Source organism: Phyllobates terribilis, unplaced genomic scaffold, assembly GCF_046119375.1.
Source record: "Phyllobates terribilis strain yellow unplaced genomic scaffold, ASM4611937v1 Scaffold_3__8_contigs__length_932513732, whole genome shotgun sequence".
NCBI lineage: Eukaryota > Metazoa > Chordata > Amphibia > Anura > Dendrobatidae > Phyllobates > Phyllobates terribilis.
The window spans coordinates 680,958,845-680,982,221 of NW_027362763.1; the positions used below are offsets into that span (position 1 = coordinate 680,958,845).

A 23,377-nucleotide genomic window follows, 5' to 3' on the forward strand; every position below is an offset into this window, starting at 1 on the left:
CATACTGTATATAGAGTGTTGTGTGGCTGCTCACACTGTACATAGAGGACCTGTGGGGGCTCATAATGTATACAGAAGGCTATGTGGGGGCTCATGCTGTGTATAGGAAGCTTTGTGGGAGCTCATACTGTATATGAACAGTTATGTGGATGCTCACACTGTATATAGGGGGCTATGTGGGTGCTCACTGTAAATATTGTATCTATTTAACTTGCAAAAAGTTTTTTTTCCCCGATTTTTACAATATATGAGTGCATCTCGGGGTCAAGACAAGATGCGATGAGGAGGACACAGAGGTTTTTGTAGAACGATGCAACTTAAAAGCAAATAATTTTAATAGACTTTGGCACAGACGGTCCCGCGGTGCACAGATTACAAGGTTAATGATTAGAGAATTAAACTTTCACAATAGATGGACGTTGTCCTACATGAAATCATCTGTGACACTGGAGACATCTGCAAAGTCTGAAGGATCCGAAAACACCGTAAGTACTGAGATGTTGTATATGATGGATGATTGATTTTTTTTCATGATTTTCTCCATGACCTTCTCCAATGGTCTTCTGGTGTGCCATTTTATACAACATACAGAAATTGTTTCATTTTTAATTATTCTAAAAACATCAAAAACTTTTGACTTCTGTATCTAAATGCCGGAAGCATTGAGCAGAACGAGTCAATGGACTATGTCATAGTTTATTATATCATGACCATTTCATTTAAGAGGTTCTCTCCTATTTACAGAGTATTTTTGCCAAGAGGGAACCCTGACATTAACCCCTTCACGACATATGACGTATATTTACGCTTTTGACGTGGGCTCACATGCCGAGCCCGCATCTTTTCCCAGACGTGACAGCACTTAATCAGCCATCCTGTGCCTTAAACAGGTACAAGTAGAGCGGTGCTCCATTGGCGTGATGTCATAGCGGGACGTCAATGGGTTGTCATGACAGCTGAAGACCCGCGTGCCTGTCCATTACGCCGGTCAGCATTCATAGGGGATCGTGATTTTTCTCTATACATAGCACAAGCAATCGGTAGATTGCGGATTCAAGTCCCCTAAGGGGACTATTAAATGCTGTAAAAACAGTTACTGGTAATAGCTTCCCAACAATCACCGGTAAGCAGGGGTGGGATTCAAATTTTTAACAACAGGTTCTGTGTGTGTGTAGGAAAACCACACCCATTTTTTAAAGCCACAACCATTTACACACACCTTTTCATCAAACATATACAAGTAGGGGCGCAGTCAAATAGTAAGCCGAGGTACCTAATTTTACCACAAAAAACGGGAAAAACCTATTGAATCGAGTATAACCCTAGGGTGGGAAATGCAGTAGCTACTGGTAAATTTCCCTATCCTGGTATGTATGGCACACCTCATCCCCCAATCCTGGTATGCGTGGGCCTCCTCATTCCCCAATCCAGGTATGCGTGGGCCTCCTCATCCCCCAATCCTGGTATGCGTGGGCCTCCTCATCCCCCAATCTTGGTATGTGTGGGCCTCCTCATCCCCCAATCCTGGTATGCGTGGGCCTCCTCATCCCCCAATCCTGGTATGCGTGGGCCCCCTCATCCCCCAAACCTGATGTGCATGGCCCCCTCATCCCCCAAACCTGGTATGCATGGCACCCCTCATCCCCCAATTCTGGTATGTATGGCCCCCTCATCCCCCAATCCTGGTATGTATGGCCCCCTCATCCCCCAATCCTGGTATGTGTGGCCCCCTCATCCCCCAATCCTTGTATGTGTGGCCACCTCATCCCCCAATCCAGGTATTTGTGGCGCCCTCATCCCCCAATCCTGCTATGTGTGGCCCGCTCATCCCCCAATCCTGGTATGCGTGGCCTCCTCATCCCCCAATCCTGGTATGCGTGGCCTCCTCATCCCCCAATCCTGGTATGCGTGGCCTCCTCATCCCCCAATCCTGGTATGCGTGGCCTCCTCAACCCACAATCCTGGTATGTATGCCCCCTCATCCCCAATCCTGGTATGCATGGCCTCCTCATCTCCCAATCCTGGCATGCGTGGCCTCCTCATTCCCCAATCCTGGTATGCATGGCACCCCTCATCCCCCAACCCTGGTATGCATGGCACCCCTCATCCCCAATCCTGGTATGTATGGCCCCCTCATCCCCCAATCCTGGTATGTATGGCCCCCTCATCCCCAATCCTGGTATGTATGGCCCCCTCATCCCCAATCCTGGTATGTGTGGCCTCCTCATCCCCCAATCCTGGTATGTGTGGCCTCCTCATCCCCCAATCCTGGTATGTGTGGCCTTCTCATCCCCCAATCCTGGTATGTGTGGCCCGCTCATCCCACAATCCTGGTATGTGTGGCCCCCTTATCCCCCAATTCTGGTATATGTGGCCCCCTCATCCCCCAATCCTGGTATGTATGCCCCCTTATCCCCAATCCTGGTTATGTGTGGACTCCTCATCCCCCAATCCTGGTATGCGTGGCCTCCTCATTCCCCAATCCTGGTATGCGTGGCCTCCTCATCCCCCAATCCTGGTATTTGTGGCCCAATCACTTTACACATAAAAAAATAAAAAATAAACACTTATACTCACCTTCCTTCCTCACCTCTGCTCCAGCGCTGCTGTGTCCTGTCGACCAGGCAGCTCATGTCGGCAAATGAGCAGCGCGCTCTCAGATGCCGAGGTGAATTGCTGCCGGCATATTCACTCCTCTCCACACCGAGACTATGGGCGTGGAGAGGAGCGAATAAGCATTCTCTTTAGTAGCTTTAGGCACTGACTGCAAGAGCTGCTGCTCAGCGCTCCTTCGTGCCCGCTGCTAAAGAGAATGAATATTTCCTCTTCTCCATGCCCATGGGAGTGGAGAAGAGGGAATATTCATGTCTCTTTAGCAACGGGTACACGTGGTAACTGCAGCAGTGGCTACTGCGTGTGCCCAGCTCCTCTGCTGCTGCAACCTCCCTTCCCCCAATACTCACCTATCCTCCTTGTTCCCCCGCTGCTGTGGGGCCCAAACCGGATAGCGGCTCTGGATCTCCCCGGTTCGGGGAACCGGCTGCTCTAACAAGCGGTTCCTTTGAACCGAGGAGAACTGGCTGAATCCCACCCCTGCCTGTAAGCTCTGGGGAAACTCATCAGTAAGTGTCCCATTAATTTTTTTGAGCCCCAGCTGATAAAAAGCATTACGTGGGGTGCACTGTCCTAGAAATAGTATGATGTGTAGCGTCCTCCAAAACTAGAGAAGCACCCAACCTAGAAATTACATTAGTTATGAGAAAAAAATTAAAAGGGTTCTCCAAGGCTGGAAAAATATGGCGGCTTTCTCCCAATATAGTACAACACTGGTCCACTTCAATGCGACTGATATGTCATACCAGACACAAGCCATGTACAGGGGTAGTGTAGTTTTCAGAAGAAAGCAACCATGTTCTTCTAATACTGAATATCATTCCTCAGCTGCCACCAGACAGTAAAATATCCCCTCCACCATTTAATTATATCTCATCAATGTAATTTTTAAAAAAATATTTCTTACCTATTAATTAAAAAGGTGTCTTAACAAATAAAAAAAATTCCTACGAATGTTCATCACACCCATCTCTATGTGGTTATTGCAGGGTAGTAGAGCCAGGTACATAGACGACATCATTTTTTTATTACCCACATGCAACACAAACTTATTGAAAGTGACATTTTCTATTTCTTTCAGAAACATGAGGGTCTTTCTGTTTTTGGGAGAGGCTCTACTTTTTATATTGGTTTTGGCCGATCATCATGAGGGCGATCATAAACATGACAAGGATGACCACCATGATCACAAAGAGGACGATCACAAGAAAGGGGAACATCATGTCAATGAGTACCACCATCAACATAACAAGTCCATGCCCAGCTACAAGATAGCACAATACACTTCCAAATTCTCCTTTGACCTGTATCGGCAGGTGGCTCTAGATCATCCTTCGGAGAACATTGTCTTCTCCCCAGTCAGTGTCTCTACTTCATTTGCTTTCTTGAGTCTTGGTGCTAAGGCTCAGACCCACTCACAGATCATAAAAGGAATCGGTTTGAACATTTCTGAGATCTCAGAACAAGAAATCCATGAAGGTTTTCACCATCTTCTAGATCTCCTGAATGATGTGGACAGGGAACTGCAGCTCAGTGGTGGGAACGCGCTCTTCATCTCCCAGGAACACAAGATTCTCCAGACGTTCTTAGATAAAGCCAAGAATCTCTACCACTCTGAGGCGTTCTCTACTGACTTCAAGAATGAAGAAGCAGCAAAAAATCAGATCAACAGTTATGTGGAGAAGAACACCCATGGCAAAATCCCTGAGCTGCTAGAGAGTGTAGACCAGGATGCCGTTTTGGTCCTCATCAACTACATTTATTTCAGAGGTAATCATCACAGTTAGTCAATTTACTGGGTGTAAATAATATTATCACATACAGTACAGACCAAAAGTTTGGACACACCTTCTCATTTAAAGATTTTTCTGTATTTTCATGACTATGAAAATTGTACATTCACACTGAAGGCATCAAAACTATGAATTAACACATGTGGAATTATATACTTAACAAAAAAGTGTGAAACAACTGAAAATATGTCTTATATTCTAGGTTCTTCAAAGTAGCCACCTTTTGCTTTGATGACTGCTTTGCACACTCTTGGCATTCTCTTGATGAGCTTCAAGAGGTAGTCACCGGAAATGGTCTTCCAACAATCTTGAAGGAGTTCCCAGAGATGCTAAGCACTTGTTGGCCCTTTTGCCTTCACTCTGCGGTCCAGCTCACCCCAAACCATCTCGATTGGGTTCAGGTCTGGTGACTGTGGAGGCCAGGTCATCTGGCGTAGCACCCCATCACTCTCCTGCTTGGTCAAATAGCCCTTACACAGCCTGGGGTCATTGTCCTGTTGAAAAATAAATGATGGTCCAACTAAACGCAAACCGGATGGAATAGCATGCCGCTGCAAGATGCTGTGGTAGCCATGATGGTTCAGTATGCCTTCAATTTTGAATAAATCCCCAGCAGTGTCACCAGCAAAGCACCCCCACACCATCACACCTCCTCCTCCATGCTTCACGGTGGGAACCAGGCATGTAGAGTCCATCCGTTCACCTTTTCGGCGTCACACAAAGACACGGTGGTTGGAACCAAAGATCTCAAATTTGGATTCATCAGACCAAAGCACAGATTTCCACTGGTCTAATGTCCATTCCTTGTGTTCTTTAGCCCAAACAAGTCTCTTCTGCTTGTTGCCTGTCCTTAGCAGTGGTTTCCTAGCAGCTATTTTACCATGAAGGCCTGCTGTACAAAGTCTCCTCTTAACAGTTGTTGTAGAGATGTGTCTGCTGCTAGAACTCTGTGTGGCTTTGACCTGGTCTCTAATCTGAGCTGCTGTTAACCTGCGATTTCTGAGGCTGGTGACTCAGATAAACTTATCCTCAGAAGCAGAGGTGACTCTTGGTCTTCCTTTCCTGGGGAGGTCCTCATGTGAGCCAGTTTCTTTGTAGCGCTTGATGGTTTTTGCAACTGCACTTGGGGACACTTTCAAAGTTTTCCCAATTTTTTGCACTGACTGACCTTCATTTCTTAAAGTAATGATGGCCACTTGTTTTTCTTTACTTAGAATTTGTATTATGGCAAGAAAAAAGCAGCTAACAGTCTATTCAGTAGGACTATCAGCTGTGTATCCACCTGATTTCTGCACAACAGAACTGATGGTCCCAACCCCATTTATGAGGCAAGAAATCCCACTTATTAAACCTGACAGGGCACACCTGTGAAGTGAAAACCATTTCCGGTGACAACCTCTTGAAGCTCATCAAGAGAATGCCAAGAGTGTGCAAAGTAGTCATCAAAGCAAAAGGTCGCTACTTTGAATAACCTAGAATATAAGACATATGTTCATTTGTTTCACACTTTTTTGTTAAGTATATAATTCCACATGTGTTAATTCATAGTTTTGATGCCTTCAGTGTGAATGTACAATTTTCATAGTCAGGAAAATACAGAAAAATCTTTACATGAGAAGGTGTGTCCAAACTTTTGGTCTGTACTGTATATTATCACAGCTCAGCCCCTGCCATTCTATACAATAATCATGCTAAATTAATTTTCAATTCATTTCTTCATAGGAAAATGGGAAAAACCATTTGATGAAGAATGGACGAGAGAGAGAAATTTTCACATCAATGAAAACACAACTGTGAAAGTGCCGTTCATGAGCAGAACAGGATTGTACAATGTGGCCTTTACCAAAGAGGCCGTTGTGGTCTCCCTACACTATAAAGGTGATGCCGATGCCTTATTCATCCTACCAAAGAAGGGGAAATTATCCAAAATAGAAAAGAATTTTAATGAAGAGACAATTCAAAAGTGGAAGAAATCAATGGAAAAGAAGTAAGTGACAGCATCAGTTCATTATTCAGTAACTGTCTTTATTCAGCCATGGGCACGGTCTCTTCCCCACTCTGTCCTTCTCTTCAACTCTTTGTCTGTCTATGTTTAATCCCATTGTGTGTTGCTATCCCCACTCTCCATAAAAGGCCACCATTGGGAATACATCAGTTTATACATATAGCTCAGTATGACTGGTGTAGGTTAAAGTATCAGTGTAATGCTGCTCCTCTTAATTGCACACAGGTATGTGGACTTATCCCTCCCCAAATTCAAAATCTCTGGTACGATCGACCTTAAAGAAACGCTAAGCAAGATGGGAGTAGTCAACATCTTCTCCGACAACGCTGATCTATCTGGTATCACCGGAAGAAACAACCTAAAGGTTTCTAAGGTAAGATCAATCAGTCTATTTATCTATCTTTATTTTATGTTCCAAGGGTTTTAAGACGCTTCTTTTTCTCCACCTCCGCAGGCTGTCCATAAAGCTGTGCTCAGTGTTGATGAGAAGGGGACAGAGGCGGCCGGCTCTACAGTGGTTGAAGTTGTCCCTAGATCCACCCCTGATGTTATATTTAACCGTCCTTTTATATTTTCATTATGTGACTACAAAACTAAAAGTGTTCTCTTCACTGGAAGAGTCTTAAATCCCCAAAAGTAATTATCTACAAAAATTTCCTTCAATAAAATATATGTCATCAGTGTTATCTCCTATTTTAGGCCTTGCACACTCAACCGCAGTGGCGTGACTAAAGTCCGATGGGCCCCAGCACAAAATTTGGACCTGGGTACCCACCTGCATGTTGGTCAGATGTATTAGCCCTTGTAGAGTTATAGATCCTATAAAGACATGAGCGTTCGCCCTCTATATAATAATGTCTGCCGTCCTAGCTCCTTCTTGTAACAACCTACCCCATCCTGGGTTTCGTCCAATAATAATGCCCCCATCCTGGACCCCATGGTATAACATTTCCCCCCATCCTGGGCCTTTTCCTGATACAATCGTTCCCATCCTGGTATAATTCCTTCATCCTGCTATAATGTCCCCATTATGGTATAATGTCAATATTCCGTCAGGGCGGATGTCAACTCTGACAAAATAGTAAAGGCTGGAACCATGTTGGACTGGGCTGCCAAGGGCACCACCAGTAACATTGACTCTGGAGGCTTGTTGTTCATCTACATGCAAATATTAAATTATCCTCATTCACAATTTACCTTTCCTGTATATAATAATAAACTAGGTAATTCGTCACATGAAAGATTAGATGTGGTTTCTGTTTCTTCATTGAGAATCAAGTGTATTGTGCTAACTATTGCTCATATAGGAATGTGAGGGCCTACCCGAGTATTCACCTGCCCTCCCGTGGGCCAGTCCAAGCCTGGCCGCAGGTGATGGACAACCACTCATTGGCTGCAGCTGTCACGTGATACAACGTCACGACATAGCAGGAATGGCGCCACTGCAGGAGATGAATGTATATACCCTGGCTTTAATTAATTCTGGGTTCTGAATTAAAACAGTATCCTTTAATTAGCCCCTACAGTAATAATGTCCCAAATCTTGGCCCTAAGTCTCCATCCTGCCCCCATTGTCTCTATAATTAGCCCCTACAGTAATAATGTCTCCATTCTGCCCCAATGTCTCCATCCTGCCCTCATGTCTCCATCCTGCCCTCATGTCTCCATCCTGCCCTCATGTCTCCATCCTGCCCTCATGTCTCCATCCTGCCCTCATGTCTCCATCCTGCCCTCATGTCTCCATCCTGCCCTCATGTCTCCATCCTGCCCTCATGTCTCCATCCTGCCCTCATGTCTCCATCCTGCCCTCATGTCTCCATCCTGCCCTCATGTCTCCATCCTGCCCTCATGTCTCCATCCTGCCCTCATGTCTCCATCCTGCCCTCATGTCTCCATCCTGCCCTCATGTCTCCATCCTGCCCTCATGTCTCCACTCTGCCCCCATAGTGTCTCCAGCCTGCCCCCATAGTGTCTCCATTCTGCCCCCATAGTGTCTCTCCATAAGGCCCCCATGGTGCTGCTTTACAAAAAAAAAAGTTAAAAAAAAAACAAAAACGTTCTCCTTACCTTGCCGTGCTCCAGCAGCACCCGCCTCTCCCATCACCCGAAGCACGGTCGCTGGCACATGACAGTCACGTCATACACCAGCGACGTGCGCACTGACGTCAGCAGTCGGCCTGTGATTGGCTGGTGGCTGTTAACTATTGCCATGCAGGAAGGTTCCAACACGGCAATAGATTTAAAGAGAACGTGCATCCAAGGACGCATGTTCACAGTTATTGACCCCGCAGAATCTTGCCGCTGGGGCCCAGTGAGCAGAAGAACGGGCCCATCGGGCCCCATACACCAGTAAGGGCAGTAATGCCCTGATGGCGGCCCTGATTGGATAATTCTGAACACAACCACATCTCCAATCACATGTAACCTCATGACAAATAGTAGTCAGTGCACGGACGCTGTCATCTTTAGGGATTCTGATTAACCCTATAGAAAGTTCTGCTGTTCTAGGAGGATTTTCCTGACATTTTACAGCACTTCAGCATTAGTGTAAGGGCATGCATATATAGTGGGGAAAATAAGTATTTGATACTCTGCTGATTTTGCAAGTTTTCACACCTACAAAGAATGGAGAGGTCTGTAATATTTATCGTAGGTCACTTTACCTGTGAGAGACAGAATCTAAAATAAAATCCAGAAAATCACATTGTATGATTTTTACATAATTAATTTGCATTTTATTGCATGAAATAAATATTTGATACAATAGAAAAACAGAACTTAATATTTGGTCCAGAAACCTTTGGTTGCAATTACATAGGTCAGACGTTTCCTGTAGTACTTGACCAGGTTTGCACACACTGCAGCAGGGATTTTGGCCCCCTCCTCCATACAGATCTTCTCCAGATCTTTCAGGTTTCGGGGCTGTCACAGTGCAACATTGAGTTTCAGCTCCCTCCAAATATTTTCTATTGGGTTCAGGTCTGGACACTGGCTAGGCCACTCCAGAACCTTGAAATGCTTCTTACGGAGCCACTCCTTAGTTGCCCTGGCTGTGTGTTTCGGGTCATTGCCATGCTGGAAGACCCAGCCATGACCCATCTTCAATGCTCTTACTGAGGGAAGGAGGTTGTTGTCCAAAATCTTGCGATACATGACCCCATCCATCTTCCCTTCCATACAGTGCAGTCGTCCTATCCCCGTTGCAGTAAAGCACCCCCAAAGTATGATGTTTCCCCCACCATGCTTCATGGGTGGGACGATGTTCTTGGGGTTGTACTCATCCTTCTTTTTCCTCCAAACACGACGGCTGGAGTTGATACGAAAAAGTTCTATTTTGGTCTCATCTGACCACATGACCTTCTCCCATGCCTCCTCTGTTTCATCCAGATGGTCATTGTCGAAATTCAAATGGGCCTAGACATGTGCTGGTGTAAGCAGGGGGACCTTGTGTGCCCTGCAGGATTTTAATCCATGACGGCGTAGTGTGTTACTAATGGTAATGTTTGAGACTGTGGTCCCAGGTCTCTTCAGGTCATTGATCAGGTCCTCCCATGTAGTTCTGGACTGATTCCTGACCTTTCTCAGAATCATCCTCACCCACCGAGGTGAGATCCTGCATGGAGCTTCAGACCGAGGAAGATTGACAGTCATCTTGTGTTTCTTCCATTTTCTAATAATTGTGGCAACAGTTGTTGTCTTCTCACCAAGCTGCTTGCCTATTGTTCTGCAGCCCATCCCAGCCTTGTGCAGGTCTACAATTTTGTCCCTGGTGTCCTTAGACAGCTCTTTGGTTTTGGCCATGGTGGAGAGGTTGGAGTGTGATTGAGTGTGTGTACAGGTGTCTTTTATACAGGTAATGAGTCCAGCAGGTGCAATTAATACAGGTAATGAGTGCAGAGTAGGAGGGCTTCTTAAAGAAAAACTAACAGGTCTGTGAGAGCCAGGATTCTTGCTGGTTGGTCGGTGATTAAATACTTATTTCATGCAATAATATGCAATTTAATTATTTAAAAATCATACAATGTGATTTTTTGTATTTTTTTTAGATTCTGTGTCTCACAGGTGAAGTGACCCACGATAAAAATTACAGATCTCTCCATTATTTGTAGCTGGGAAAACTTGCAAAATTGGCAGAAATACTTATTTTGACCACTATGTATATATGTATCTCTCTCTCTCTATCTATCTATATATGCGCAACAGCATTATTTTAGTTTCTTATTTTTCCTTTTCTTCCCAAAAAGATTTTGTTACACACCTGTCCTGGTTCTTGGCTCTGCTCCCTATCCCCGGTCTGCTAAACTTTCCTGTGCTCCCCGTCAGGCTTGGCAAGTTGCCAGTTGTGCTTCCATGTGTTGAGCTTCCTAGGCCTACCAAAACACACACCTGTCTTGGTACTAAAATTTTCAGTTTGCATTCGGTCTCCAGAACGTCTTCAGAATGCCTGTAGTCTTCCTGGACCTCTGCTACGTGTCCGCCTACAGCTTCCCGGCAATCTCCTTTCCGCCTGCGGCTTCCAGTACTTCAGCTACCTATCTGCGGTCTCCAGGATGTCTCCCGTCTGCCTATGGCTTCCAGTTTCTCTGTTACTTGTCCTCGGTCTTCCAAGACCTCTCCTACCTGTCTTCAGTCCTCAAAGACCTCTGCTACGTGTCAGCCTGCAACTTCCAGGATGTCTCCTGTATGCCTGCAGCTTCCAGTGCCTCTGCTAATGGTCTCCTATCTGCTATCTGGGCTTAAAGTAGAGCTGAGCAAAGTGTGACCTGCCGACCACATCTGGCTCTCTGGCTGTTTCAGTCTGGCCTGCGGAATAAGATAGCCGAAGGGCTAAAAACAGTAGCCCACAGGCCACACCATTCCCCCTGCCGCCTGTCCATTGCAGCCCGATTCCCAATGTCACCGCTGTCCGCATCCTCAGTATGTAAACAGTGTAAACAGCGATGAATACATTGGCGTGATGTCATAGCGGGGCGTCAATGGGTTGTCATGACAGCTGAAGACCCGCGTGCCTGTCCATTACGCCGGTCAGCATTATCAGGAGATTGTGATTTTTCTCTATACATACCACAAGCAATCGGTAGATTGCAGATTAAAGTCCCCTAAGGGGACTATTAAATGCTGTAAAAACAGTTACTGGTAATAGCTTCCCAACAACCACCGGTAAGCAGGGGTGGGATTCAAATTTTTAACAACAGGTTCTGTGTGTGTGTAGAAAAACCACACCCATTTTTTAAAGCCACACCCATTTACACACACCTTTTCCTCAAACATATACAAGTAGGGGGGCAGTCAAACAGTAAGCCGAGGTACCTAATTTTACCACAAAAAAACTGGGAAAACCTATTGACTCGAGTATAAGCCTAGGGTGGGAAATGCAGTAGCTACTGGTAAATTTCCCCATCCTGCTATGTATGGCAAACCTCAACCCCCAATCCTGGGATGCATGGCCTCCTCATCCCCCAATCCTGGTATGCATGGCCTCCTCATCCCCCAATCCTGGTATGAGTGGGCCTCCTCATCCCCCAATCCTGGTATGCATGGCCTCCTCATCCCCCAATCTTGGTATGAGTGGGCCTCCTCATCCCCCAATCCTGGTATGCGTGGCCTCCTCATCCCCCAATCCTAGTATGTATGGGCTCCCTCATCCCCCAAACCTGGTGTGCATGGCCCCCTCATCCCCCAAACCTGGTGTGCATGGCACCCCTCATCCCCAATCCTGGTGTGTGTGGCCTCCTCATCCCTGAATCCTGGTATGTGTGGCCCCCTCATCCCCCAATCCTGGTATGTGTGGCCCCCTCATCCCCCAATCCTGGTATGTGTGGCCCCCTCATCCCCCAATTCTGGTATATGCGGCCCCCTCATCCCCCAATTCCGGTATATGCGGCCCCCTCATTCCCCAATCCAGGTATATATGCCCCCTCATCCCCAATCCTGATTATGTGTGGCCTCCTCATCCCCCAAACCTGTTATGCATGGCACCCCTCATCCCCCAATCCTGGTATGCATGGCACCCCTCATCCCCCAATCCTGGTATGCATGGCACCCCTCATCCCCCAATCCTGGTATGTGTGGCCCCCTCATTCCCCAATCCTGTTATGTATGGCCTCCTCATCCCCCAATCCTGGTATGTGTGGCCTCATCATCCACCATTCCTGGTATGTGTGGCCTCATCATCCACCATTCCTGGTATGTGTGGCGCCCTCATCCCCCAATCCTGGTATGTGTGGCCTCCTCATCCCCCAATCCTGGTATGTGTGGCCCACTCATCCCCTAATCCTGGTATGTGTGGCCCCATCATCCCCCAATTCTGGTATATGTGGCCCCCTCATCCCCCAATCCTGGTATGTATGCCCTTCTCATCCCCAATCCTGGTTATGTGTGGCCTCCTCATCCCCCAATCCTGGTATGCGTGGCCTCCTCATCCCCCAATCCTGGTATGCGTGGACCCCTCATCCCCCACTGACTTATACTCACCTTCCTTCCTCACCTCTGCTCCAGCGCTGCTGTGTCCCGTCTGACAGGCAGCTCATGTCGGCAAATGAGCAGCGCGCGCTCTCAGATGCCGAGGTGAATTGTTGCTGTTGCTGCCGGCATATTCACTCCTCTCCACACCGAGACTATGGGCGTGGAGAGGAGCGAATAAGCATTCTCTTTAGTAGCGTGCACTGACTGCAAGAGCTGCGGCTCAGCGCTCCTCCGTGCCCGCTGCTAAAGAGAATGAATATTTCCTCTTCTCCATGCCCATGGGAGTGGAGAAGAGGGAATATTCATGTCCCTTTAGCAGCGGGTACACGTGGTAACTGCAGCAGTGGCTACTGCGTGTGCCCAGCTCCTCCGCTGCTGCAACCTCCCTCCCCCCAATACTCACCTATCCTCCTCGTTCCCCGGCTGCTGTGGGGCCCAAACTGGATAGCGGCTCTGGATCTCACCGGTTCAGGGAACCGGCTGCTCTAACAAGCGGTTCCTTTGAACCGAGGAGAACTGGCCGAATCCCACCCCTGCCTGTAAGCTCTGGGGAAATTCATCAGTAAGTATCCCATTAATTTTTTTGCGCCCCAGCTGATAAAAAGCATTAAGTGGGGTGCACTGTCCTAGAAATAGTATGATGTGTAGAGTCCTCCAAAACTAGAGAAGCACCCAACCTAGAAATTACACTAGTTATGAGAAAAAATTAAAAGGGTTCTCCAAGGCTGGAAAAATATGGTGGCTTTCTCCCAATATAGTACAACACTTGTCCCCTTCATTGCGACTGATATGTCATACCAGACACAAGCCATGTACAGGGGTAGTGTAGTTTTCAGAAGAAAGCAACCATGTTTTTCTAATACTGAATATCATTCCTCAGCTGCCACCAGACAGTAAAATATCCCCTCCACCATTTAATTATATCTCATCAATGTAATTTTTAAAAAAAATATTTCTTACCTATTAATTAAAAAGGTGTCTTAACAAATAAAAAAATTCCTACGAATGTTCATCACACCCATCTCTATGTGGTTATTGCAGGGTAGTAGAGACAGGTATATAGACGACATCATTTTTTTATTACCCACATGCAACACAAACTTATTGAAAGTGACATTTTCTATTTCTCTCAGAAACATGAGGGTCTTTCTGTTTTTAGGAGAGGCTCTACTTTTTATATTGGTTTTGGCCGATCATCATGAGGGCGATCATAAACATGACAAGGATGACCACCATGATCACAAAGAGGACGATCACAAGAAAGGGGAACATCATGTCAATGAGTACCACCATCAACATAACAAGTCCATGCCCAGCTACAAGATAGCACAATACACTACCAAATTCTCCTTTGACCTGTATCGGCAGGTGGCTCTAGATCATCCTTCGGAGAACATTGTCTTCTCCCCAGTCAGTGTCTCTACTTCATTTGCTTTCTTAAGTCTTGGTGCTAAGGCTCAGACCCACTCACAGATCATAAAAGGAATCGGTTTTAACATTTCTAAGATCTCAGAACAAGAAATCCATGAAGGTTTTCACCATCTTCTGGATCTCCTGAATGATGTGGACAGGGAACTGCAGCTCAGTGGTGGGAACGCGCTCTTCATCTCCCAGGAACACAAGATTCTTCAGACGTTCTTAGATAAAGCCAAGAATTTCTACCACTCTGAGGCGTTCTCTACTGACTTCAAGAATGAAGAAGCAGCAAAAAATCAGATGAACAGTTATGTGGAGAAGAACACCCATGGCAAGATCCCTGAGCTGCTGGACAGTGTAGACCAGGATGCCGTTTTGGTCCTCATCAACTACATTTATTTCAGAGGTAATCATCACAGTTAGTCAATTTATTGGGTGTAAATAATATTATCACATACAGTACAGACCAAAAGTTTGGACACACCTTCTCATTTAAAGATTTTTCTGTATTTTCCTGACTATGAAAATTGTACATTCACACTGAAGGCATCAAAACTATGAATTAACACATGTGGAATTATATACTTAACAAAATAGTGTGAAACAACTGAAAATATGTCTTATATTCTAGGTTCTTCAAAGTAGCCACCTTTAGCTTCGATGACTGCTTTGCACACTCTTGGCATTCTCTTGATGAGCTTCAAGAGGTAGTCACCGGAAATGGTCTTCCAACAATCTTGAAGAGTTCCCAGAGATGCTAAGCACTTGTTGGCCCTTTTGCCTTCACTCTGCGGTCCAGCTCACCCCAAACCATCTCGATTGGGTTCAGGTCTGGTGACTGTGGAGGCCAGGTCATCTGGTGTAGCACCCCATCACTCTCCTTCTGGGTCAAATAGCCCTTACACAGCCTGGACGTGTGTTTGGGGTCATTGTCCTGTTGAAAAATAAATGATGGTCCAACTAAACGGAAATCGGATGGAATAGCATGCCGCTGCAAGATGCTGTGGTAGCCATGCTGATTCAGTATGCCTTCAATTTTAAATAAATCCCCAACAGTGTCACCAGCAAAGCACCCCCACACCATCACATCTCCTCCTCCACGCTTCACGGTGGGAACCAGGCATGTAGAGTCCATCCGTTCACCTTTTCTGCGTCGCACAAAGACACGGTAGTTGGAACCAAAGATCTCAAATTTGGACTCATCAGACCAAAGCACAGATTTCCACTGGTCTAATGTCCATTCCTTGTGTTCTTTAGCCCAAACAAGTCTCTAATCTGAGCTGCTGTTAACTAGTGTTGAGCCACCCCCGTAGTGTTCGGGTTCGGTTCGGTTCGTCGAACACCGGGATGTTCGAGGAACTGTTCGTCGAACTGTTCGTCGAACACCTTAGAACACCGTCGAACACCGTTAAAACCAATGGCAGGCAAACAAAAACACATAGAAACACATAGAAAACACCTGCAAAGGTGTCCAAAAGCTGACAAACTGCTCAGAAGACACTCTCTTTAAAAAAGCCGGCCGGCAAATTCAGCAGCGGCATACACCGGTACCCGACAATTTAGACAAGAAGGAATAGAGCATCACACATAGATTAGATAGATAGAAACATGTCAATCACACATATAAGAAGCACAGTGACAGTGTTGGTTACTGCACTTGTCATTTAGTGTAAAGGATTTATTAAAAAAAATATTAGTGTTTTCATGCACCGTCTCTTTAAAAAAGCCGGCCGGCAATTCAGCATCTGTACCCGACAATTTAGAACAGAAAGAATAGAGCTTCACACATAGATTAGATAGATAGAAACATGTCAGTCACATATATAATAAGTACAGTGATAGTGTTGCTTACTGTACTTGTCATTTAGTGTAAAGGATTTATTTAAAAAAATAATAGTGTTTTCATGCACTGTCTCTTTAAAAAAGCCGGCCGGCAATTCAGCAGCGGTACCCGACAATTTAGAACAGAAAGATAGAGCATCACACATAGATTAGATAGATAGAAACATGTCAGTCACATATATAAGAAGTACAGTGATAGTGTTGGTTACTGTACTTGTCATTTAGTATTAAAATAAAGGATTTATTATTAAAAAAATTGGCGTGGGGTTCCCCTTAATTTTAGGCTCTAGCGGAGGTTAAGCAGACGGCTGGGGCAGATGTTTGAAGCCTGGGAAGGGGGTAATACCCACGGAGCTTCCCAGGCTACTAATATCAGCCCCCAGCTGAATACATAGCCTTTACTAGCTATTAAAATGGGGGACCCCCCAAAAAAAATGACGTGGGGTCCCCCCTAATTTAATAGCTAGCAAAGGCTAGGCAGACAGCTGGGGGCTGATATTAATAGCCCAGGAAGGGAGCCATGAATATTGGCCCCCTCCCAGGCTAGAAACACCAGCCGTCAGCCGCCCCAGAAATGGCGCATTCATAGGATGCGCCAATTCTGGCACTTAGCCTCGCTCTTCCACGCTGCCCTGGTGCGGTGGCAGGGGGTAATAGGGTTGGGGTTGATGTCAGCTTATAATGCCAGCTGACATCAAGCCCAGGTTAGTAATGGAGAGGCGTCTATAAGACACCCCCATTACTAACCCCATAGTCAAAGTTAAAAAAAACACAAACACCCAGAATAAAGTCCTTTAATTGAAATAAAGACACAATCCTTTATTGTTCTAAATTAAACCATACTTACCATCACGCCCATTCCAGCTGAAGCCAACGATCTCCTGCAATAAAAGAAAAATAATAAAGCAACCTCATCCTTACCTTTCCATGGTTCCCACGACAGCTTCAGCTCTGCTACATCGAGATGACAGGCTGGACCGCAGCAGAACGCTGCCATCCAGCCTGTCATCCCGCAGACACTGAGAAGAGCAGGCTTGCTTGCGCTGCTCAGCGTCTCTCTGTGATGACATCCAGATGAGCCGAGTTCATGTCCAATGAACTCGGCTCACCTCATGCACGTCACTGACAGCGTGGGAAAATTCTCACGCTGAAGCGCTGATTGCAGGAGAATTTTCCCACGCTGTCAGTGACGTGCAGGAGGTGAGCTGAGTTCATTGGACATGAGCTCACCTCATGCACATCACTGACAGCGTGGGAGAATTCTCCTGCACTCAGCACTTCAGCGTGAGAATTTTCCCACGCTGTCAGTGACGTGCATGAGGTGAGCCGAGTTCATTGGACATGACCTCGGCTCATCTGGATGCCGTCACAGCGAGACAGTGAGGAGCGCAAGCATGCCTGCGCTTCTCAGTGTCTGCGGGATGACAGACTGGATGGCAGCGTTCTGCTGCGGTCCAGCCAGTCATCTCGATGTAGCAGAGCTGAAGCTGTCGTGGGAACCATGGAAAGGTAAGGATGAGGTTGGTTTATTATTTTTCTTTTATTGCAGGAGATCGTTGGCTTCAGCTGGAATGGGTGTGATGGTAAGTATGGTTTAATTTAGAACAATAAAGAATTGTGTCTTTATTTCAATTAAAGGACTTTATTCTGGGTGTTGTGTTTTTTTTAAATACTTTACTAGAAATTCATGGCGGTCATGTCTAATACTGGCGTGACCCCATGAATTTTGGGCTTGGGGCCAGCTGATAATACCAAGCTGGCCCTAACCCCTTTGTTACCCAGTGAGCCACCGCACCAGGGCCCTGGATGAGTTGGGTACAGCGCCAGAAGATGGCGCATCTATGAACGTGCCATTTTCCGGGGTGGCTGCGGACTGCAATTTGTAGCGGGGGGGGGGCCCAGAAAGCTTGGGCCTCCCTGCGCTGCAGATTCCAGCCCCCAGCTGCCTAGTTGTACCTGGCTGGACACAAAAATAGGGCGAAGCCCCACGTACTTTTTTTTTAATTATTTCATGAAATTCATGAAATAATTAAGAAAAAAAGGCCTTCCCTATATTGTTGTGTCCGGCCAGGTACAAATAGGCAGCTGGTGGTTGGGGGCAGCCCGTTCCTGCCTGCTGTACCTGGCTGGACACAAATATAGTGCGAAGCCCCACGTCAATTTTTTTAAATTATTTCAGGAAATTCATGAAATAATTTAAAAAAAATTGACGTGGGGCTTCGCACTATATTTGTGTCCAGCCAGGTACAGCAGGCAGGAACGGGCTGCCCCCAACCACCAGCTGCCTATTTGTACCTGGCCGGACACAACAATATAGGGAAGCCCTTTTTTTCTTAATTATTTCATGAAATAATTTAAAGAAAATTGACGTGGGGCTTCGCCCTGTTTTTGTGTCCAGCCAGGTACAACTAGGCAGCTGGGGGCTGGAATCCGCAGCGCAGGGAGGCCCAAGCTTTCTGGGCCACCCCCGCTGCAAATTGCAGTCCGCAGCCACCCCGGAAAATGGCGCGTTCATAGAAGCGCCATCTTCTGGCGCTGTACCCAACTCATCCAGGGCCCTGATGCGGTGGCTCACTGGGTAATAAAGGGGTTAGGGCCAGCTTGGCATTATCAGCTGGCCCTAAGCCCGAAATTCATGGGGTCACGCCAATATTAGACATGACCACCATGAATTTCTAGTAAAGTATTTAAAAAAAACACAACACCCAGAAAAAAGTCCTTTAATTGAAATAAACACACAATTCTTTATTGTTCTAAATTAAACCATACTTACCATCACGCCCATTCCAGCTGAAGCCAACGATCTCCTGAAATAAAAGAAAAATAATAAAGCAACATCATCCTTACCTTTCCATGGTTCCCATGACAGCTTCAGCTCTGCTACATCGAGATGACAGGCTGGACCGCAGCAGAACGCTGCCATCCAGCCTGTCATCCCGCAGACACTGAGAAGCGCAGGCTTGCTTGCGCTCCACAGTGTCTCTCTGTGAGGGCATCCAGATGAGCCGAGTTAATGTCCAATGAACTCGGCTCACCTCATGCACGTCACTGACAGCGTGGGAAAATTCTCCTGCACTCAGCGCTTCAGCGTGGGAGAATTCTCACACTGAAGCGCTGAGTGCAGGAGAATTCTCCCACGCTGTCAGTGACGTGCAGGAGGTGAGCTGAGTTTATTGGACATGAGCTCACCTTATGCACGTCACTGACAGCGTGGGAAAATTCTCCTGCACTCAGCGCTTCAGCGTGGGAGAATTCTCACGCTGAAGCGCTGAGTGCAGGAGAATTCTCCCACGCTGTCAGTGACGTGCAGGAGGTGAGCTGAGTTCATTGGACATGAGCTCACCTTATGCACGTCACTGACAGCGTGGGAGAATTCTCCTGCACTCACCGCTTCAGCGTGAGAATTTTCCCACGCTGTCAGTGACGTGCATGAGGTGAGCCGAGTTCATTGGACATGAACTCGGCTCATCTGGATGTCGTCACAGAGAGACGCTGAGCAGCGCAAGCAAGCCTGCGCTTCTCAGTGTCTGCGGGATGAGAGGCTGGATGGCAGCGTTCTGCTGCGGTCCAGCCTGTCATCTCGATGTAGCAGAGCTGAAGCTGTCGTGGGAACCATGGAAAGGTAAGGATGAGGTTGCTTTATTATTTTTCTTTTATTGCAGGAGATCGTTGGCTTCAGCTGGAATGGGCGTGACGGTAAGTATGGTTTAATTTAGAACAATAAAGGATTGTGTCTTTATTTCAATTAAAGGACTTTATTCTGGGTGTTTGTGTTTTTTTTAACTTTGACTATGGGGTTAGTAATGGGGGTGTCTTATAGACGCCTCTCCATTACTAACCTGGGCTTGATGTCAGCTGGCATTATAAGCTGACATCAACCCCAACCCTATTACCCCCTGCCACCGCACCAGGGCAGCGTGGAAGAGCGAGGCTAAGTGCCAGAATTGGCGCATCCTATGAATGCGCCATTTCTGGGGCGGCTGACGGCTGGTGTTTCTAGCCTGGGAGGGGGCCAATATTCATGGCTCCCTTCCTGGGCTATTAATATCAGCCCCCAGCTGTCTGCCTAGCCTTTGCTAGCTATTAAATTAGGGGGGACCCAACGTCATTTTTTGGGGGGGGTCCCCCATTTTAATAGCTAGTAAAGGCTATGTATTCAGCTGGGGGCTGATATTAGTAGCCTGGGAAGCTCCGTGGGTATTACCCCCTTCCCAGGCTTCAAACATCTGCCCCAGCCGTCTGCTTAACCTCCGCTAGAGCCTAAAATTAAGGGGAACCCCACGCCAATTTTTTTAATAATAAATCCTTTATTTTAATACTAAATGACAAGTACAGTAACCAACACTATCACTGTACTTCATATATATGTGACTGACATGTTTCTATCTATCTAATCTATGTGTGAAGCTCTATTCTTTCTGTTATAAATTGTCGGGTACAGATGCTGAATTGCCGGCCGGCTTTTTTAAAGAGACGGTGCATGAAAACACTATTATTTTTTTTGATAAATCCTTTACGCTAAATGACAAGTACAGTAAGCAGCACTTTCACTGTACTTCGTATATATGTGGCTGACATGTTTATATCTATCTAATCTATGTGTGAAGCTCTATTCTTTCGGTTCTAAATTGTCGGGTACAGGTGTATGCCGCTGCTGAATTGCCGGCTTTTCATGTTTCACTGTTGGCACTGTTCCCATCGATTTGGGCAATCACTGTAATGCCACAACCACCATGGCTGTGGCATTACAGTGAGTGGCAGACAATCCCTGCATGATTGGTGCTCTAAATAGCGCCAGACATGCAGGACACGCTTTTGGTGCACGAACAGTTATCGAACATAACCTCGAACAGCCGAATTTTTTGCAAATCGTTCGGGTTCGTCGAACAACTCGAACACCGCCCAAAACAGCTCGAATTTGAGATTGGCGAACAGTTCTAGTCGAACACCGCTCATCTCTACTGTTAACCTGCGATTTCTGAGGCTGGTGACTCGTATAAACTTATCCTCAGAAGCAGAGGTGACTCTTGGTCTTCCTTTCCTGGGGCGGTCCTCATGTGAGCCAGTTTCTTTGTAGTGCTTGATGGTTTTTGCAACTGCACTTGGGGACACTTTCAAAGTTTTCCCAATTTTTCGCACTGACTGACCTTCATTTCTTAAAGTAATGATGGCCACTTGTTTTTCTTTACTTAGCTGCTTTTTTCTTGCCATAATACAAATTCTAACAGTCTATTCAGTAGGACTATCAGCTGTGTATCCACCTGACTTCTGCACAACACAACTGATGGTCCTCACCCCATTTATAAGGCAAGAAATCCCACTTATTAAACCTGACAGGGCACACCTGTGAAGTGAAAACCATTTCCGGTGACTACCTCTTGAAGCTCATCAAGAGAATGCCAAGAGTGTGCAAAGTAGTCATCAAAGCAAAAGGTGGCTACTTTGAAGAACCTAGAATATAGGACATATTTTCAGATGTTTCACACTTTTTTGTTAAGTATATAATTCCACATGTGTTAATTCATAGTTTTGATGCCTTCAGTGTGAATGTACAATTTTCATAGTCAGGAAAATACTGAAAAATCTTTAAATGAGAAGGTGTGTCCAAACTTTTGGTCTGTACTGTATATTATCACAGCTCAGCCCCTGCCATTCCATACAATAATCATGCTAAATTAATTTTCAATTCATTTCTTCATAGGAAAATGGGAAAAACCATTTGATGAAGAATGGACGAGAGAGAGAAATTTTCACATCAATGAAAACACAACTGTGAAAGTGCCGTTCATGAGCAGAACAGGATTGTACAATGTGGCCTTCACCCAAGAGGCCGATGTGGTCTCCCTACACTATAAAGGTGATGCCGATGCCTTATTCATCCTACCAAAGGAGGGGAAATTATCCAAAATAGAAAAGAATTTTAATGAAGAGACAATTCAAAAGTGGAAGAAATCAATGGAAAAGAAGTAAGTGACAGCATCAGTTCATTATTCAGTAACTGTCTTTATTCAGCCATGGGCACGGTCTCTTCCCCACTCTGTCCTTCTCTTCAACTCTTTGTCTGTCTATGTTTAATCCCATTGTGTGTTGCTATCCCCACTCTCCATAAAAGGCCACCATTGGGAATACATCAGTTTATACATATAGCTCAGTATGACTGGTGTAGGTTAAAGTATCAGTGTAATGCTGCTCCTCTTAATTGCACACAGGTATGTGGACTTATCCCTCCCCAAATTCTAAATCTCTGGTACGATCGACCTTAAAGAAACGCTAAGCAAGATGGGAGTAGTCAACATCTTCTCCGACAACGCTGATCTATCTGGTATCACCGGAAGAAACAACCTAAAGGTTTCTAAGGTAAGGTCAATCAGTCTATTTATCTATCTTTATTTTATGTTCCAAGGGTTTTAAGACGCTTCTTTTTCTCCACCTCCGCAGGCTGTCCATAAAGCTGTGCTCAGTGTTGATGAGAAGGGGACAGAGGCGGCCAGCTCTACAGTGGTTGAAGTTGTCCCTAGATCCACCCCTGAAGTTATATTTAACCATCCTTTTATATTTTCATTATGTGACTACAAAACTAAAAGTGTTCTCTTCACTGGAAGAGTCTTAAATCCCCAAAAGTAATTATCTACAAAAATTTCCTACAATAAAATATATGTCATCAGTGTTATCTCCTATTTTAGGCCTTGCACACTCAACCGCAGTGGCGTGACTACAGTCCGATGGGCCCCAGCACATAATTTGGACATGAGTACCCACCTGCAAGTTGGTCAGATGTATGGGCCCTTGTAGAGTTATAGATCCTATAAAGACATGAGCGTTCGCCCTCCATGTAATAATGTCTGTCGTCCTAGCTCCTTCTTGTAACAACCTACCCCATCCTGGGTTTCGTCCAATAATAATGCCCCCATCCTGGACCCCATGGCATAACATTTCCCCCCATCCTGGGCCTTTTCCTGATAGAATCTCCCCCACCCTGGTATAATTCCTTCATCTTGGTATAATGTTCCCATTATGGTATGATGTCAATATTCTGTCAGGGCGGACATCAACTCTGATGAAATCGTCAAGGCTGGAACCGTGTTGGACTGGGCTGCCAAGGGCACCACCAGTAACATTGGCTCTGGAGGCTCGTTGTTCATCTACATGCAAATATTAAATTATCCTCATTCACAATTTACCTTTCCTGTATATAATAATAAACTAGGTAATTCGTTGTCACGCGGTCTCAGCGTACAGGAGG

The 23,377-nt window shown here is 45.9% G+C and overlaps 2 protein-coding genes and 1 pseudogene across 4 annotated transcripts in view; 2 read left to right on the forward strand and 1 right to left on the reverse strand.

Moving 5' to 3' along the window:
- Window positions 1–23,377, reverse strand: part of GALNT14 (polypeptide N-acetylgalactosaminyltransferase 14) — an 805,599-nt gene that overhangs the window by 569,306 nt on the left and 212,916 nt on the right. The window lies entirely within an intron of this gene.
- On the forward strand, window positions 330–7,652 carry LOC141257347 (alpha-1-antitrypsin-like). Its single transcript, XM_073671811.1, has 5 exons — window positions 330–485; window positions 3,695–4,383; window positions 6,129–6,393; window positions 6,637–6,784; window positions 6,866–7,652. Exons 2-5 carry the CDS (start codon window positions 3,699–3,701, stop codon window positions 7,049–7,051), a joined length of 1,284 nt encoding a protein of 427 aa, XP_073527912.1. The 5' UTR covers window positions 330–485; window positions 3,695–3,698; the 3' UTR covers window positions 7,052–7,652.
- LOC141258284 (alpha-1-antitrypsin-like) lies at window positions 14,014–23,103 on the forward strand (annotated as a pseudogene).

What these genes read in the sequence shown, in the direction of transcription:
- LOC141257347 (XM_073671811.1), top strand. Translation starts at nt 3,699, where the DNA reads ATGAGGGTCTTTCTGTTTTTGGGAGAGGCTCTACTTTTTATATTGGTT. An exon ending in CAACTACATTTATTTCAGAG is followed by an intron (nt 4,384 to 6,128) that starts GTAATCATCACA and finishes ATTTCTTCATAG; the next exon opens with GAAAATGGGAAAAACCATTT. An exon ending in ACAACCTAAAGGTTTCTAAG is followed by an intron (nt 6,785 to 6,865) that starts GTAAGATCAATC and finishes CCACCTCCGCAG; the next exon opens with GCTGTCCATAAAGCTGTGCT.